The 19,893-nt window shown below is 37.1% G+C and overlaps 1 protein-coding gene across 2 annotated transcripts; it reads right to left on the bottom strand.

Moving 5' to 3' along the window:
- Positions 1 to 775: 775 nt before the first annotated feature.
- Positions 776 to 9,905, bottom strand: tomm40 (translocase of outer mitochondrial membrane 40 homolog (yeast)). Of its 2 annotated transcripts, none has more exons than XM_066683724.1 (10): positions 9,875 to 9,905; positions 8,059 to 8,279; positions 6,635 to 6,702; positions 5,452 to 5,544; positions 5,189 to 5,290; positions 3,959 to 4,064; positions 3,136 to 3,258; positions 2,634 to 2,710; positions 2,108 to 2,210; positions 776 to 1,311 (listed from the first exon to the last, which is right to left on the bottom strand). In XM_066683724.1, the coding sequence occupies exons 2-10, from the start codon at positions 8,276 to 8,278 to the stop codon at positions 1,172 to 1,174; spliced, it is 1,032 nt and encodes a 343-aa protein (XP_066539821.1). In that variant the 5' UTR covers position 8,279; positions 9,875 to 9,905; the 3' UTR covers positions 776 to 1,171. The 2 variants fall into 2 exon arrangements, with proteins under 2 accessions (XP_066539821.1, XP_066539822.1); XM_066683725.1 differs by lacking the exon at positions 9,875 to 9,905 and adding an exon at positions 9,587 to 9,672.
- Positions 9,906 to 19,893: the final 9,988 nt, after the last annotated feature.

A 19,893-nucleotide genomic window follows, 5' to 3' on the forward strand; every position in this document is an offset into this window, starting at 1 on the left:
ATGATTTTAGCTGAACAAGCAAATTTCCTCAGCTCTAAATTGGACATAAATGGACAATTCAGCAAACGAGAACACAGGAATGGCATGTTCTAGGACAAGCGTGGGTGGTTTACTGGTTTCTTAGCCCTAACTCACCGATCTAGTGCAGCACATAAACTGTGTGGTCTTAGAATTGGGGGAAGGAGAGGAGTTAAAACCCAGTCTTCCAAGGCTTGGAGCTGCATATGACCTCAGAAATAAACATGAACCAGATTTCACCTATGTTCCGACTTTAAAGTAATGAATCTTTTCTTTTGCTCTTCTCTGTCCATTGTTCAGACTTATTTAAAGTAATAAAGTCTCAAAACTTTGGCATTAAAAAGTGATTACTGATTTGAATCATTATAAGAGGGGAGGGCAAAAAAAAAAAAAAAAAAAAAAGAAAATTCTTGATTGTTAACGAATATAAACCCAGCATACAAAGTAGGCCCAAGGCCTCAACTAAAAAGTACAAGACAGGCATCTTCATTGAATGTCTGGTCAGAGACAAAGGGACACGGATACGTCCTGTATAGTACATTACGACTTGGAGATGGGAGATGCTGGCATGCTTATTTTCTTTCTTTTTCTGCTACCTGAATTGCATGAACACTGCTTTTGCTAGTGAAAGAGGAGGAAACTGGATAATGTTGGCGTTTATATATAAAAAGATAAATAAATAAAAAAAAAATTAGAAAAAAAAGTTTCCCTTTTAGAAGAAAAAACAAAAAAAAAAAAAACAAAAACAAAAAAAAAACAAAACAAAAAAAAACCCAGAAATGGTGTGTAACAATCATGAAAAAGGCATCTATGTAACCTTGATGCACCATTAAGTAAACAAAAATGTGTAGGGGCCCCCCTCCCATATATTTTATGTTACAGTTTTACATGATTGGCAAACAAACCTGCCTTAATGTGGCTTTTTGCCTGATTATTGTTTGTACACATAGCAAAGAACTTGATAGACTCAGCTAGTGTAGTCCTGTCAGCTCTGTGGCATGGTCCATCTGAGTGAAGGTTAAATCGTGGTACTGTTTGAGTTCCTCCCAATCCGTCTGAGTTTGGGTGTTGGTCCATGTCCCCCTGTCTCTCAGCACCAGTCTAAGCCTGGTGAACGGGGCGAGCTGCTGTGAGTCTTCGTCGCTGTGCCACTCTAACCGATGGTGACGCCAAAACCGCACTGGAACTTGTTCTTGCGGTGGTTGAGGAAGGCGCCTAAAGCCAGCGAGAGGGGAAGGGGAAGCAGCTTCTTCTCCAGCGTTGCTCCTACCACCCAGTTACTGTCTAATGAACCTGGGATGGAGAGCAGAGGAATTTGAGTATCGCAGCAAACAAGTGCTGTTGAAACTCAGGTTAATGTTTTAACTAGTGCCTTCAAAATTAACATGATTTCAGGAATTTAACACTTTTTTTTAATGTTAATATAATTTATATATGGTATACTTATGAATATATAAAAAAATAAATTTGACCAATTTTGGCCTCAAATTCCTCCCATAATTCACACTTTTTTGTTTAAGAGTTTTATCCAGTAATAAAGCTTCGCTACCTTTGGGTAAGGTACATTTTATTTTACTACTAAAATATAATAATTATTATTTAATTTTATCCTGTAATTGTAAGCATACACAGGATATGATGTAAAATATCCTATGCCAATTCAGCAGAGCTTCACACTCCCTTCCAACCCAGACCCACCCCCTCCAAACTACCTATACAGTCCTACCTTGCCCTTAACTGCCAACAACCGTAAATGCACACTGGCCTCCCTGGTGACTAAAGCTGTATCAAAGCTGTATTAAATATCATAACCAACTCTCACATTAGCTCTCTCGCCACACCACTTTATCATAAGCCTGGCAAGAATCTAGCCATTTACACAAAACTAAGCAAACCATATTAAATATTATCATAAATTTTTTTGTCTTGGCTCATGCAAATAAATAATCCTGCAGGATTCCAATTTTTACAAAATCGTAGGTTTTTATTTTTAGGAGTATATTGTGTATAATTGACCAACTGAATGCTTCATGGCCCAAAACTACTGTGATGAAAAAACAATCGTTCACAAAAGTGCAAATTATAGTACCTTTAAACTGAAGATTAGCTTTGGGAAGATCCACCTGATAGCCAAAGGACACATTTGTTTCTTGCATTCGTGTGCTAGCTTCAAATTCCACCCCGACTTGTAACTGCAGAAAACAGACAGTTGCAGGTTTCAGAAACAAGTCCTCTCTCATTTTATAAAGTCAAATATTTTAAATTAATGTTGCATAATTAACATGCATTTCACCAAAGCACATTGCAAAGAAACAACCTGATGAAGCTTTAGATTTAATTCTGAAGTCTTTCAGGAAGTTCTAGTAGCACTGCTAACTATACACTTAAACGCTTTACATACATGCACATTAACACTAGTTTTCTGGATTTCCAGTTAAACAGTGAACAGCAACCACAGCTGAAATCCCGGTAGAAATGGTGCAGCAATTGATCAATAACTGATGCATAAACAAAACATTAGCATTAAAAGTTATGCCAGTAGAGTATGAAAGGGGTTCCCATTTCAGAGGAAGATTTATAATATATAAATTATAAAGAAAAGAAAAAAGGGCTACCTGGTCATTGGCTTTGTGATAATATGAGGCATGCGCACCAGCTCCTCCAACAGTCAATGTGGCCACATAATTGTCACCTGAAAATGAGAGTGTATAATTAGAATATATCTGTATTAATGAAATAAATGTAATATTATGGAACAGGCAAACTACCATTAATCTACATATTACATATATTTCTTTTACACATTACATTAAATTTGTAGTAAAATTTTATGGTACTACACAATATTTAAAAAATACAGGATGTTCCAGACACAGGTCCTTCTTCAGCTGTGTAACCAGTGCTTCACAGCCAACATTAATATTTGCCTAAATGTTTAACACATCAAAATATGTGGTGTGTAAGTCATTACATGTAACCATTCCATTTCATGATCAGATGCTATTGTTTTCCTTGTTGTATTATGTTTTGCTTTCAAGATCATTAACTAGTCCTTAACATACTCTATACACTCAGGAAAATTAAAGTGATTCCTGGCATCTGTATGGTCATAATTACCTGTGTACCTGCCCACTAATGAGGTTACTGTACCCTCCTCTCCTGGTCTCCTGTGATACACCAACTCACCACCCAGTGCCAAAGCAGGGGACAGAGATTGAAGGTAATGTGCCACAATTATACCTGTAATCGCAGACAAACCATGCTGTTATTATCAGTAATTTGCATTCTTTCAACCTAAGATTAGAATATTATTATCAGTTTTTACCAATTAATAAAAAGCTTTCAAAGCTGGCTAAAGAGGGAAAGCAAGGTAACCATAATAATTTGATGAATTTCTTTAATTATCCTGTCTTCTCTTTTCAAACCATTACATATAATATTTGTAACAACATCTTTATGTACAACTGACACAAACAGTTTACCAAGTTTCATCTTTCTGGCTGATGCATTCATGTGTTAACAGAGTTTTTCCTAAATTCTCCCTCATAAGGCCATCTATTTCTGAACTGCAACAGTCCCAAGCACAGAAAACGGCCATAAAAAAATGATCCTGTTACTCCCATGCCTCACAGCAGAGCATTTTTTGGGTTATGCTGCTGATCATTACGGCCATTTGATCACTCAAATGTGCTAACTTCAGCCTGGCTTTTTAATGTCTTTGAAGTCTTGGAGTAGGGGCTTCCTTCCTTTCATATCCAAAAGTTCAGGTTTGGAACTAAAATATCAACAATATTTTAATATCAGTATGTGGACACCCCATCTTTAAGTGTGTTGTATCCTGCCCACATTTCTGAATGTATAGTTTGCATTAGAAGTTTATGCAATGTTTAATTCAAATAAACACTTCATTTCATTTGATTGGAGTGAAGAGGGGAATTACCAGATCCAACAAGGACGTCTGGATTGCCTAGGGTTACAGCAGCAGTGAAGTCATCTCCACGGTACTCTGCATCGCACTGCCAGTTCACAAACTTGTGTTGCTGTGTCTGTAAAATAAGAGTTTCTCAAATAAATGTAACATGTTTTTGTAATGTCTATTACAAACAAATTAATTTATAGTATGTTTCAACTCCACGCATATTTAACATCCAATATTTTGCTCTTGTTCCATTTCAATAAGCAGTAATGAAAAATGTAAGATTCCAGCTTCAAGCATTACACATGGCAGCTGGTCGCCCAGTTTGCTAAAACCAGCCTTCCTGCATATGTATGAAATACAGACCTACATAGTTCTATGTGGGGCCACTGTAAACAAGCAAAAATTTATGTAAAATTTAACTACATGTCTACCATATGTCACAGAAATATTTAGTTTAAAAACTATTCTTTTGAGAGTTGCTTTCCTAAATAGAAAGAGAATTTTCTGGAAATCCAAAATGGAGGCACAGGCAAAGGGAGCGATGGACACCTAAAATACCTGCAATTTCACTTAGTCCTTAGGCCCAAAGTAGGGCTGGGCAATTTATTGAAAATTATTCAAAATCGACATTCAGAACTTCTAATCGACATAATCCTGTCTATATTGATTAATTTTATTCTGTCCTGTCCCCATTGTGTGTTCATGTACTGTCCCTTTAAAACCAAGCTACCAAGCAGCAGTCATGCAATTCTGCCCCTATGTAAACGCTGAGTCAATTGTAAATGCTGAGAAAAAACAGTTTAAGTGACCAAAGCACAATCACACATCAAATATAAACAGTGAAAGAGGAACAAGCTCCCAGAAACATTAGAAAATATATCCCATATTTAATACTGCAGCATATTTAAAGTACAACCATAGTCACTGAACTATGAGGGTCAAAAATACAAAAACAAAATAATCATTCATTACTTGTAATCAAGGTAAAATGTACAATTAATCATGATATTGATTTGCGATATCGCCCAGCACTAGGCCAAAGCAAAAAAAAAAAAAATTAAGACTTAAAACATTGGACTGTGCAAAATGGTATATTATTTCATTTTTAATCTAAATATAAAAATAAAGTTAAAAAATTTTGTAAAATAATATATTTAATGCTAATTTATTTGAAATATTTTAAAATGTATAGCTTTACTATTTATAGAAAGACATCTATCGTTTATTTTTTGCTTATTGTGCCACACCTACCTGCATAGCCACTTTGGAGCGTACATGTGTGGTCAGCTGGTGAATAATCTGTGCATTGAGACTGCCTGTGTTGTCCATATCACCAACCATTACTGGGAAAGACTAAAGAAGATTAACCAGCATATATTAAAGCATGTGGCATAACTCCCAAGTAAATATTACATTTAGACTGCATGTATTCATATGTTAAAGCAAAAACATCTCAGATTGGTGAAAATCAATGTGACAACATGTTTAGAGTATTTTAAAATAAGCACGCTCACTTCAGTGGGTCCAGTCTGCTTGCTCCCAACGTATGTTGCTCCAAACCTGTATCCTGATTCTCCAACCGTGCTAAGTGTAACCGTGTGGCTAACCTGGAATGAACAAATCACAAGGTTGCTTAAATGTGCTCATTTTTATGTGATGTGCAGATATAAGATGTCACCTTTTAATGCTTGCGAGAAGGTCACCATACAGGAGGGATTGTCTCTTATAGTTAATGAGATGTGAGTGCAGCGGGTAGTGTTTCAGTCACACAGCTCCAGGGAACTGGAGGTTGTGGGTTCAAGTCCCGCTTCGGGTGTCTGTGAGGAGTTTGGTGTGTTCTCCCCGTGTCCATGTAGGTTTCCTCCTGGTGCTGCAGCTTTCTCCCACAGGCCAAAAAAATGGTAGGTGGATTGTCAAGTCAAAAGTGTCCATATGTGTGAGTGAATGTGTGAGTGTGTGTCTCCCTGTGAAGGACTGGCACCCCCTCCAAGATGTGTTCCTGCCAATGAATGAATGAATTAGCATGGATCCTGGTAATTGTCATTCATTTATTCATTGTCTACAATCCAGTTCAGGGTCACAGTGGGTCCGGAGGCTACCCGGTATCAATGGGCACAAGACAGGAACACACCCTGAAGGGGGCACCAGTCCACACACACACCCGGTAATTGTCAATACAATTTTTTATTTTATTTTTAGCTCTCAGATATTACACCAGTCTTTAAAAAAAATTGTGTTCTATGCCCATTTCAATGGAAACTATACATAAGCCATCTGTTCTGATTGCTAATTAAGACTACAACACTTTCCTTAGTTATGAGCTACTAAAATTAAACTAACAAATGTGCATGTATTTTACACTGAAATCCCCTTGTTCCTTAAAAATATTTTTTAAATGCATTGGTGAATGCTTGATATGAAATGGTGAAAAATCAGACTGCATTAGAGTCACTTAAATGGTTACATTTGACTAATTCATCCAAACATTTACATAAACTCAACCACAGCCTCTGGGGATAGTCAGGAATTCATTAAATAAAACATAACAGCAACTTAAGATTTTTAGCCCGAGCAAGCTAACATAAAATTTAATTTTTATTATTACACTTCTTTAACAAGAATAATATAATTTGTATTGTAGTAGATGAATAATAAGGCTTAAAATGAAACAGCAATAAGAAAATGGTTAACACAGACCTGGAAGTGATTACTTAATCCCTTGTTGACCACAAGACGCACCCCCTCCATCTGCATTGGAAAGACTTCTGAAGATCAGAAAAAAACTGAATCAGAATAAGATATTTCTACTCAGTACACAGACGTAGACATTATTGTAGTAGGAAGTTACTGACACCATTTATAGCACTTATAGCAATATTTGTAAAGGTAGGGCAATAGGCAACATGGATGTTTAATGTACTTAAACAGATTCAAACAAAATGTGTTTGTAGTCTTTTTCGTGTATTCTTATGGCAATATTCTTTTATAAATTTTTACAAAAAAATTTCAGCAATCATATACATCCCAATGCCATACACTAGGTTCACACCAAAGACTGCAATTTACCGTAAATTTTAATTATGTTTTTAACTGTGTTTAAGTCCGATCATTTATTTCACATTTTAATCACCCTTTTGTTGCCTTTAACAGAAATTTTGTTAAGCATGTAAAGACCCCAAAGCAAGTGCTAAGCACAGCTAAAGTACAATCACCACATATTCAGGTTTTTTTGTAACTTAGTGTTTCATCTAAGCCTCCTAAAATAATAAAGGAGAAACATCTGTATTCTCCGTTATTAAAAAGTATTTTATTTCATTTTAAATTATTTTAGTTTTACTGTTCTGAGCCTAACTATTAGGAAATAAATTTGCTGTGTGACACACTTTTCACTATACATTCATTCTATTACTTTTAAGTACTTAGGTTGGAAAGTTTGTCTGGTTTAAAAAAACAAAAAACAAAACAAAACAAAAAAACCCAGACTTCTTTCAAATTAAATATGTTTTGCATCAATTTACATTTGTTTTTTTAGCTACCTTAAAATACTAAGGTTATATATAAGGTTAGTTATAGCACCCCATTTGAAGAAATTGTTCTTTAACAGTAGTGCATAGGGAGCAGTAATATGTACTAGGGATATCACCATACCGAAAACGTACCGAAAAGTCGGTACCAACACCTCAACAAAAAAAATTGATAAATAAACCAATGAAACAAATGCATGTCAACATAAATGCTTTTATATAAAAAGTCTTTTTCCAACAACAATTTAAATTTAAATTGTTAAATTTAGTTAATAAAGTGCTAAGTGTTTGTCCGTCTTCCTTAATTGCGCATCACCATAACTTTTTCCCTGATTGGTCTACTAACTTGATTGACATGTCGTTGGAAAGCTGAGTGCCGAAGCTACACAGGGTTCATATTTTAATTGTCTTTTATATTTTTTGTACACTACTCATTACACAAACATGAGAATTACTAACAAATGTTTTGACGGAAAGACTCAAATTTGGTCTTGTTTTGAAGGGAACAGCCTAACGCTAAATGTTTCCTTACGTACTTACGTAACAAATTGAGCTGGGTGATGAAAGTCAAATTATTAAAGTTTTAAGGACACTGACCTTTGCATTTCCGATGACACTCCTCGAATGTCCCAGGGTTGGGCAGAGGTGGGTCAGTCTCTGTGCCAAGCTGGGTGGCTGAGCTAGAGGAAGAGGGGGCTGGAGATACTGGGGGCATGGTGAACCCTGGAGGTACAGCCATCAGCCCAGAGCCTGTCTGGGTCCCACCACCCCCCGAAGCTGGAGGGTTAGGTGAGCTGGCAGCCAAAACACTGCCCATTCTGCCAAAAAAACAAGATGATTGTTAATACAGCTTGCATGAAGAAATTCTCTGAATTTCAGCAAACACAACATACTGGGTTTACATCCATTGATTTTTTTTATGCATATTTATATATTTATGCATAAAAATTATGTAATAAAGTATTTTTGCTTGTAACATTTTTATAAGTCACAATATTTGCCATATAATTACTCAAAATAATAAAATAAAACAACAGGTCAAATGATTCTGTAAGGCTGGGCGTGTCATCAAGACAGTGTTAACAGCCCCAGGTTGCAGTGGACTGATGATGAAATTCAAATCTATCTTGATCTTACAAAAAAAGCAAACATGATTTCAAACATGAGCTAAGCAATATGGTGATATGTTTACAGTTGCACGTACAATTGCTGTTTTCACTGATTAACCAAACAATATGCTTTTATGAGCAAATCTTGCATACCCTCTATTCTTAAAAAACAATAACCAACTTCATGTCTCATGAAGACGATAGCAAGATCGGAGTTGTTTAATGAGATTTAGTGCAGTATGTGGAAAAACTAAATATAAATCTTTGTGTTCATTTCATGCTGGCAGCTTTTAACGGTTCCAATTTTATTGCACATGGTCTGTATTATGAATAGTGAAAACATATTCAAGTACTCTGGATATTAATACATTTCCCCTCACAGCCCCCTACACAACACTATTTTTTTAATCACTATATCACAGAGGCACTATCCCTACACATCAAATCACTATAAACATCAATAGGAAGCTTGCTCACTCAGACTCTTAGACAAAGGTTTTACACTAGTTGCCAGCACATTTCTGTAAGGCATTGATGGCATTAAAAAACAAACATTAGAGAGGTTAGGTCTCTTGGATGATTCTGTTTCACACAAACCACTCCAACACAATTCCCTGAATACTGGATGTTGCTCCATCACTTCATTGCACTGCTTCACAGACCAGTGGGAGGACTTCATAACCCTCCTGTCGACGCTTGGCATTAGCCATGGTGAACTTAGACTCCTGTGCAGCTGTACGTCTGTGTATTTGTCAGTGCTTTTCTATGGATATTTAATAAGTGCAGATTAAAGTAAGGTTAGCTGATTTAATTTATTCAGTTGATACGGTTGGACATAGTGTATATACACGCTATTACTAAAAGTAAACGACATTAACTTAAATTCTGTTATTTTTGTCTCCGTATCCTTGACTTGGGTCAAGAGTGTCCTGTTGCTAGTTTTAAATGAGTATCAAGCCATGTTCTACCCCCAATAATAAACCGCATAAGAACCATTACTTAAAAAACATAACTACCTCTCCCGAGGTAAGACGTGCTGCAAATCACTCCTAATTAATTAAAAACGGAGCCACATTCAAAACCCAGATACACAAATAAAGATCTCCCTCTGGAATTCGGTCGGGAAGAAGCTAGGGTGCTAACGTTAGCGCTATTTCGTCTCTATGGAAGTGGATACAATGAATTTTGGGAGGTAATACACTTCTCTCGGTCTTTAACTTTCCGGACCTTTCCGAACCGAACATGAAGCCATTTTGTGATGGAAATTGGTTCTGAGCGCCCGTAAGGCCTCGCGCTCTACTCACGTTGTGCAATGCGGTCCAGTTCCTCGGCGGTAAAGCGCCGGCACGATATTATGGCTCAACCTACAGCACTAAGTAGTCGGCCCCGCCCAATTCCGACAAATCCGCAACGTAATTGGCAGATAGGCGTTATAGATGTGACCGGATTGGCTGCCGTGTAGTTTCTCCGTTAAGTCAATTGGAGAAGTATAGGGCTTCGGGGATTGACGTACAACTGGCCACGCCCCATAGTTCAAGGGTATTGACCAAGTCGATGTTATTCACAGGGTGGTCTAAATCTGGGGTTCCCAACCTTTTTTTAAGGATTGAGGATGGGGGAGGGGGTGATTTAAAGAAAATCGGGAATGAAATTGTGGATGCAAATTAAGAAAATATGATCAAACACTTATTCCATGATTTGTCTGGTGAACTTTATTTTATTTGTTAATATAAATCCAGTCCTGCAAATCAGACCTGCAACACATTCAAAATCATAAAACGTTGTGATGGTTTTTGTAATATTGTCATTTCTTCTCACAACACACAGTAACACTCAGTAATCTGTGTATACTAGTTTTGTACCAAATCATGTTTAGAACCACCTGTTGATATCACCTGTTTAAGATTACGTTATTATTACGGTTTTTTTTTACGTCATTACTAACCCTAAATTCCTATCCCAACTTTCTTTTCAGGCCTGAAAATTAGGAATTGGTATATATTAATAAATGAAATTAAGCTGACAAAACATGAAATATCTTGGGTTCATTTTTTTCACACTGTGTCAACTACCCAAAATATGAGGATGATTTCCATCACTTTTTAAAAAATATTTACGCATAATTTAGTTGTCAAACTGTAAATCAGATGATTACATTTTGATGGTTGAAGCTGAATATTTAAATGTAAATACTGGCTTCAGTGGTTGTGACAGGAACCAAGGGTAAAGAAGTTAACAACGTTTGCTGCTATTTTAATGAATATCTTAAATGAGCAGTAAACCTACACAATCGTATCTAGGCAATGTTGATAGCAGTAAAGAGATACATTTGAAAAAGTGTGTTTCTAACAGCACCTTATCTAAACACCTTGTCTAACAACAAGGCCTTCTGCCTAATGATAAACATAGATTAAAAATATGTCTTAGGCCAGAACCCTCTCAAATTAATTGTAAAACAACATCTCAGGCATCACATAACTTGTTTGCTTCCATTTTATATAATAGATTTGATTGAAATAACATTTGAATGCATTACACTCTTCAGATGTCTGATACATATGTGTGAATGTGTGATTACCTTTCAGCAATGTGTTGAAAATGTAGCTTACAATTCAAAGAGGACCTTAGGGCATAGGTCTAAAATTGGACCCATAATGCCCACATACAACATTTCAATGTATTATAGCAGTAATGTACAAAAACTGAACTGATTTTGAGAGTGCTTCCGGAGCTTGCCAAAATTGTCACTGGTACTGTCAGTAATGGTGGTACAATCAAGGATACCTATTTACATTTAATAAGGGAACATAATTGTACCTTATTCTATTATAATAGTAGTTTAAAATTGTGTTGATTTCATACGCCCCATTTCATCTCCAGGACTTGTGTTCACTTATTTTACAGTTCTATAATAAAATATTACATATACCCCCCACTCCTGCTGGAGAAGATAATGTAATGAAACTTTAGCGAACACAAATGGACTCTAAAACCACAGTTGTACCTTTAAATATACATTTACATAGTTTGTACCAGTGGCGATTGCTCTAAGACTGCAAGGGAGGCCCAGCTTCCCCTAAAATGTCAAAAAATAAGTGATCAAATATATACTGTTGTGTGTACATGTCATTGAATAAATATGCTCTACAACGCGATTAACGTTTGTTCAGAATCAGCTTCTTATCACTGGTAAAGACGCGGCTTTCCTCTCAATCATTCGCGCAGATTAACAGTGATTTAAACAGAGAGGACGCTGAGCGTCCACAGAGTTCAATGGAGAAGCAGCGAAGTTCAGGGAAACGAGACGAGTCATTGGATAAATGCTGGGCTTTGTCCCGCCCATCGGACGCTCAGCGTCTCTGGGGGTCTATGGGGCAGTGGGCTGGCCTCGGCTGGCCCGGACGCTCAGCTTCTGCATGATGATTGGATGATCTGTCTGAGGCTGAATCCCTTTTTGATTGACAGCGAAATGAGCGAATCAGCGATCCTTTGGTGTAAAGATCTATGGGAGTGTTACATTTTCATTCTGTTCTGATAGAAGTCTGAGGCTGACTTCTATCACTTTTTCTGACTTCTATCGCAGTTTCTGTCCAGCGGGTGCTGCTGAGCCCCTCCACCGTCACAAAGCACTCACAGGCGGACACACTTCACATGGACCAAGGCCGTTTAAGCAGCCTAGCTCTGCTGGCCATTGAGAGGACACTAGTCAAGTCCCTGAAAAAGACGCCTTGTTGGTACGACAGGGTCACAGGTCATTTTCTTGAAAAGGAACGGAGGGTAGAATTTACGTATAAATAAACCGAAACATTTTATGATGTAGGCCGAAATTGAGCTTCCCCTCCTTGAAAGACCAGCATCCGCCACTGGTTTGTACCTTTGGTAACCAATAATGTACTTCTGCTGTACATTTTTTTTCTGAGCATATACTTCATGAGTTCAGCACTAGGATTGGTCAGTATAACGGTAATACCATATACCGCGGTATTTAAACATTTGGACGGTATCTCATAACGAGGGCGGTATTGATAACAGGTGTTGCAAATGTGCATTTAAGAGAGCTACAGTGAGGGGGCGCTGTGGGAGCTCACTGACTGGTGATGCCACACACTGAAAACGAGTTGAGGAGAAAAAAACATAAAAATATAAAAAAAGTACACAAGCCCACTGCAGTTGTGTTTAGCACTGAGTTTGGGTTACCATAGAGAGGACGGGAGCAACCGACAAAACAGACAAAATACCCTTCGGAAAACCCTTCACCTGACTTTGTGCTCACATGTATGATGTTTTATCTGCTAAACATGCGTGTTCTGAGCTTCAATTCACTGGAAAATCATCTGTTGTGGTGTGCTAAACCGCAGGTGCCTGTTAGCTGGCAAGCTATGCTTCTAAATAGTGTTGAACCATCTTATTTTGCTGATTTTCGAACTTTTCTGTTTCTCCAGCACCAGTTACTGATATTTGCTCCCTTAGAAATGGATTTTTATCGTCAACGTGTGAAAGCACTTCACTCATAAGGCTCACGCAGCCCAACAGTGCACTCCCAACCCGCTAATATAGTATACCGTGTTAATAGATAGGTATAACGGTAATAAAAACGTGGCCCATCCTTACCCAGGACTATTGTAAAATGTGCATGTTAATTTAGCTGTTTTTCCTATTTTTGTAAAAATATTGTTTTTCATGAAGTGTCAAAACTCTACAAGAGCTTTGTAGAGATTCACTGTTAACTTCCTCTGAGCCTTTTATTCCCCTTAATGGTAAAGCACTGCAAGGCAAGGCAGGTTTATTTACAGAGCATCTTACATACACAAAGGGAATTCAAAGTGCTTTACAGAATCAAAAGTATTTAATAAAAAACCAATTAATAAGAATAAAAGAATGGAAATTTGAATAATGGAATTTGTTGTATTTAATTCCACCACAAGATGTCAGTATCTGCATGTCGAATCTAAACTACAAGCACTCAAATTTCCTGCTCAACAAAGGCAGCAAGTTAGAATATTTTCTTATCTGGCAGAAAGTACAGATTTACAATGTCATTGGAGGAATGTCACAGAAAAAAGTCTGTGAGATTCATTATGCTCAATCTGAAATACACCTAAATTTGATGTACACATTTGTAACATGAAATCTGGTTAGCCCATGCCAAGCTTTATTTATCTTCATAGAAAGCATGCCAGAGGGGTATGAATCCCCATCACTGAGATTTGGAGCTGTAAAGTGTATTTTTACAATGATTTGGAGTAGAGTTTGTGATCTAGAAATAATCCTCCCACATCAGTACCTGACCTCATTGATGTTCTAATTTCAGAATGCAAAACAGTTAATGTTGGACTGTATTGATTTTGGCCACGAGAGGCAAAAGTTCCTACCTGCAAAGTCCATGACAGAATTATTCAACAATACAAACGCATCAGCACTTCTAAAATTTCTGTTACTAACAAAACATAAGCAATACACCAGACAAACTTAAATTCATGTCAGTCTCAACATATCTAAAAAAACTGTATTAGTAAATCAGTTACATCTTACTACCTTTCTTGCCATGAGCATGGCCCTACTTGCAGATATGGTGTTAAATACAAGCTAGGGCTGGGCAATTAATCAAAATCGACATCCAGAACTTCTAATAAACATAAGCTTTTCTACATCTATTATATCGATTATTTGTATTCTGTTATGTCCCCACTGTGTATTTACGTACTGTCCATTTAAAACCAAGCTACCAGCCTGTAGTCACATGATTCTGCCCCATCTGCCACATAGAAACAATCTAAACGCCAAGGCCAACCAAGTGACTCAAGCAGCTCGACACAGAACAAAAAGAAGTCAAATGTAAACAAATCAGAGAAAAAACAGTTTCAGTGGCCAAAGCATCTTCACACACCAAATATAAACAGTGCTAAAAAAACTAGAGGAACAAGCTCCCAGCAACATTAGAAAACATATCCCATATTTAATACTGGAGCATATTTACAGTACGAGTCTTGTCAGTGAACTATTAGGGTCAAAAATACAAAAACAAAATAAGCATTCATTAATCTTAATTGTGGTAAAAGGTACAATTAATCGTGATATTGATTTGCGCTCATATCACCCAGCACTAATACAAACTTACTAACTAAGTAATTTCAGAATCCATATAAATGCTCATAAAAATCTTCCAACCTCCACTGTAAAGCCTTGAAAGAATAGCAGAGCTGTTATTAAGCAAAGGGGCTGGGGTGGAGTAAACTTCCTTTAGATTTTCTTGATTTTAGAAGTGCTATTGTATATGTAGGTGACCTCATGCTTCTGAACATAGTGTAAAAATAGTGTTAATAACAGCACTGCACAGCATGAATGTGGTGGTGTTCATGAATTGAGGTGAAATATGAGGCCATTTTAATGATCATAATGAAGATTAGGAAAATCGCAGCTATGAAAACTTATTGTGATTTACACATGTTCAAACCCTTCTGTAATTTATGAACAGCTATATTAAATATATCTGATCCACACCTCAATTTTGGGTGTGTTTATACAACTTTGGCCAACACATTGCATAGGCATGATGACCTTATCCTTGTGCAGCTGCACTAGCATGTAACCTTTCTTGTATTGTTTTCCTGTAGAGATCATACAAGCTAGGAATGCACAATTGAATTATGTAGCCACAGTGGGTCCACATTAAACTAATTATTAAATGTGTTGAAATGTGAGACCCTGGAGGTTCAAGACTTGTATCAGATACTCAAAATCTGACCCCAGAATTGAGACTCAACACAGACTTGAACCCCAGAGACCTGAGACTGACCTTGAACTCATACTCAAGATTTACATAAACTTGAGATGTCACCAGATTAACCTGACACTCACTCTAATACTTTGGCCCAGCATGAACACAAACCACAGAATAAATTCAGACATTTCCTCCAGATCTTGGTAACTTGATCCTGACTCAATCCCCAAAGACTTGAGTTTGGATTCTTGTCAATTTAGAGACTCAGAATTCACTTGCATGAACTGACTCTTGGCCAACTCTGCATATATTTTAGATCTTAAACATGTAATAATTACACTGATTTCCAACATGTGGAAATAATGTTTTTTTGTATTTAAATAAACTGAAAGTCAGAACCAAAATCTTATAAACCTACTTTAAGATTATTCTTAAATGTGACTTAAAGAAGTCACATTTAATTTCGTAATTGTATTAGCAACATTTCTGTCAATTAAAAGAAAGCTAAAGAAAATAGCCACTCACAGAATTACATTCTAATCTCCTGAGTGAATTTTAGCTCAGCTCATGTCAGTGATGACATGCGACATGAAGTGTTTTTTCTAATTGAATTCAGCAGGTTGTAATCCCCTTTCGTCATGATGTAATCACACATACACATGGCTGCCTCTGTGTGGGTGAGTCATTGTATAGAGCAGGGGCTAAAAGGTAATTTGTTTTTTCTTCTCACATGAGTAGCACTATTTGGAAACAACATGAAATAGAAAAAAAAAAAAAAAATATGGTGGGCTACTGTTTGGAGGTAAAATGGCTTAATGTTCCTTTAAACATCCTGGCAGTGTTGGTGCACTACAGCACTGCAGAGCCTAGTGCAGCACCAATGTCCCAGGGCAGAAAGTGAAGGACACTGCATTATTGCACTGCAGGAAGACATTCTGACAGACGGCTGCAATGTCATCACTCTGCCTCAAGCAGTTATAAACCTGTCCTGGTTTATATGATGATTCACAGACAAGCTGTCATGTAGCCTTATAAACCAAACTTAACATGCACTTAAAGAATTGACGACTTGATCATCTAAATGGCCTCATTATTTATAGTAAACTGTGACACCATACATGCAGTGCAGTGCAATGCAGTGCAGTAACATAATGTAGCTGTATTGCTTCACATCCCTATTCTGGGTGACCTTACAACTGTTATGCCAAAGCTTGGTATTTGGCATGATGACTTTGGGCTGTAGATGTCCTGATTAATTTAATCATTTTCTATGTAGGTTATTTAAGCTATGTATCGGTGTCAAGAATCTGAGCGTGTTAAAATAGCATAATTCACTAATCAGCAGGAGTGTCTACAAATGTTTGGACATTTTGGTATATGTCCGGTTCTTTCTTGTTCCTGTAAATGGATTCAAACAATGATTAATATCTCAGTCAACAGGGGGCAGCATAATCTTGTGAGAACTGAAAAAAAGACAAGGAGCCCACCATTAAGACTCTTGATCTTGACTAATTAATGACCCAGTGCGAAATGGTGATATGAGCCGGGTGTACTCTGTTTAGTGTAAACATTCAGAACCATATACTTCAGTCAAAACTGATCCCTATCAGAGCTTTATCTTTGCAGGAGCTGACTTGACATACAGTCAGTGTCTGAAATAGGAAGTGTGCTGTCAGCCATCAGCTGATAGTGTGAGTGTAAACATTTCCTTCCCCTTGAAGCAGACAAGACAGCGACAGAGAGGAGCCTATAATAGGAACTTAGTTCAATTCTTCAAGCTTTCTCACTGTGGGAGAATAAAATCAGGTCATTTTCCAACAGAACTATGTGGGAAAACCTGAATACTTCCCCATTTTGTGATTTATAAAAGCTGTGTATGACCACAGAAATGTAATAGATGTAATGTGTTGCATAAACCTGTCTATTTGAAGAGCAGCTGTAAATTTGTGGAAATGTGATGCTTTTGTGTGAACATTCACACTTTATTTTAAATTAGTGCTGTCAACTAGAGTGACCAGACGTCCTCTTTTACCCGGACATGTCCTCTTTTTTAGACTTTTTTAAAGGTGTGCGCAGAGGAAGAATATATGGTTACGTGGCTCGGGACCGAGGAGGATAGGTGTTAGGATAGGATAAGTGCTTACAGTATGTTATTTACGTACAGTATGTACGTATGTTCCGACTTACACCAAAAATCGGTTTACGACTCGACGTAGGAACGGATCAGGGCCCCCTGTATAGAATTTCGAGAAGCGTTTCGTTCACAAACTAGTCCCGCCCTCCCCTACTCCGTTTGGTTCGCTTGAGTGAGAAGGGGGCATGGTGAAGTAGCCAAAATCTTCGGATTGCACGGTCTAACTGTAAAGCTACCGTTATTGGTCGATAGCCTTCTCTGTAAACATGTAATTGGTCAGTCTGCACGTCAGTAGTCCTTGTTGACGTTAGGCAAAGCTCATGTACCTACCCTCATCTCGAGCAGCTATGCCGAAACGTAAATGTAAGTTCTCGGATTAAATAAAAAAGAAATTCCCATGTTTTCCCATGTGTAACAAATAAAGGTGTAAAGGTGAAAAAAATAATTTGGGGAAAAAAGGCAGTTTTAACAGTTTTAACATATGTGGACACAATATCTTCTAGGAATTCGATTTTTTACAGAGTCTAGTGACATATTTTACATTCGGCAATGTAAGCACATCATCGCTACTGTTGTGTTCAGACAGTAGATTACATTATTTATGTTGAAATACGTATTATATTTCATATCAAGCTCTCACTTTCTTACCCGTCCCTCCTTTATTTAAGTCGTCTCTCTCTCTCTCTCTCTCACACACACACACACACGCACAGCTAGGCATGTTTCTTCTATACTGCTAAATCTATCAATATACCTCTTAAAATTGTTGTATAGTTGTAAAAAACTTTATTGTATGAGCCACAAGCTGCACTGCAATAACATTAGTTTTCTCCATTAAAGCTTCTGTGCTTCCAACGTGTTTGTCATGCTAAAGCTCTCCCTGAAACTTTTATTCATGAAATTGAGAGGGTCTAATTCAAATATCATCACAACTACTCTGAGATATTATAATAAATAAAATGTTATCCTCTAGTCAGTTTGTCATGCATACCACCTAATATTTTTTTTCTCCCTCCCAAAAATACAAGGAACTACTAGCATTTTAGCATGCGATTAATCATGATCATTCATTTTTGAGCAGTGGAACTGTTTTCTGGAGTAACTGATTCATATTCAGAGTAGGATTTGTGATCCAGAACTAATAATTTAACATCAGTATATGACCTCACTAATACTCATGTGGCTGAATGCAATCAACACCTGGTAGAAATTACACAACATCATATTTAAAGCCTTCACAGAAGAGTTGAGGCCAAGAGTTGTGCAAAGAGTGGCAGACTTCCAATGAATATCTTGCTTTCAGGAGAACAGTTTGCAGGTGCACAATCTTTTGTCTAAATTGTAAAGTAGTACCATGGTAGTGTGTGTGTGTAAGTGTTGTATGTCATGCTGGTACAAATGCAATGGGAAGTGAAAAGGTTAACTCAAGGGAAAGTTAACTGCTGGTAAGAGTCCTTCAAATATCATCCAAACTTGTTAATGAACAGCCAATGTTTAATGAAAACTCACCCAAAATACTCTTTTATGGCATATAAACGTTGTGTGCTGCAAACATGATAGTCAATACAGCAAATGGAAAAAGCCAAAGTCAGTATGCAAACAAGATTATTGTGGGCACTGAGCTGGCTTTGACTCACCAATAGACCATTTTCTTCTTTGTTGCCTTGGATATATAGATAAAAACTTGTGATGCTCCACTGTCTTGTAATAGGAAGATTAGTCATTAAAACTACTCTGGGCTCAGCACTCCAGAAATGGCACTAAGTAACTTTTGAAGGAGGGTTGGAAACCACCCCTCCCCCATTCTCCACCCCCTTGATTTCAGGACAGTGCTGTAAAATTGAATTATCTCACTCTGCAATACTTTGCTACTTAGTCACAATTTTCTTAGTTAAACATTTCATTCCACCTTACGTGTGTTCGTTTATGAATCTTTTTTGGTGTTATTCACCAGCTTATGGAATTCTCTGTTCCAACTTAACAGCCGAAGCAGGGCTAGTGCTTTTGAAACTTTTTGAAGCAATTGTTATTAAAATTTCAAGCAAAATACTATTTTGTGGCCTTAATATATTATCTTGTTGCCTCCAAATAGTATTTTGTGGTCTCAAAATACTATATAGAGGCCACGATTTGTTAAATAAACCCACCATGTCACCTTAGGGGCTCCGTATGAAACCGTTTTTTTTTTTTTGGTAGCATTGTAGCATTAAGTGTAAAGCAAGTAAGTTAAGCGATAGATCACAAAAAGAAAAACTCCCCCAACTCTTCTTCACCAAGAAGCATTTTCCTCTTATCTTCAATACACTTAATAGAACCAGTTTTTATACATTATTTGTTATTAATAAAGTTATTTTTTCTTATTTAAAATCTGGTGTGGTTTTTGGGGGACTGGAACAGATTAATGGTATTTCATTTTAATGTGGAAATTTAATTTGATATACGAGCAAATTGAGTTACGAGCTTGATCA

Source organism: Hoplias malabaricus, chromosome 10 (genome assembly GCF_029633855.1).
Source record: "Hoplias malabaricus isolate fHopMal1 chromosome 10, fHopMal1.hap1, whole genome shotgun sequence".
Taxonomy (NCBI): Eukaryota; Metazoa; Chordata; class Actinopteri; order Characiformes; family Erythrinidae; genus Hoplias; species Hoplias malabaricus.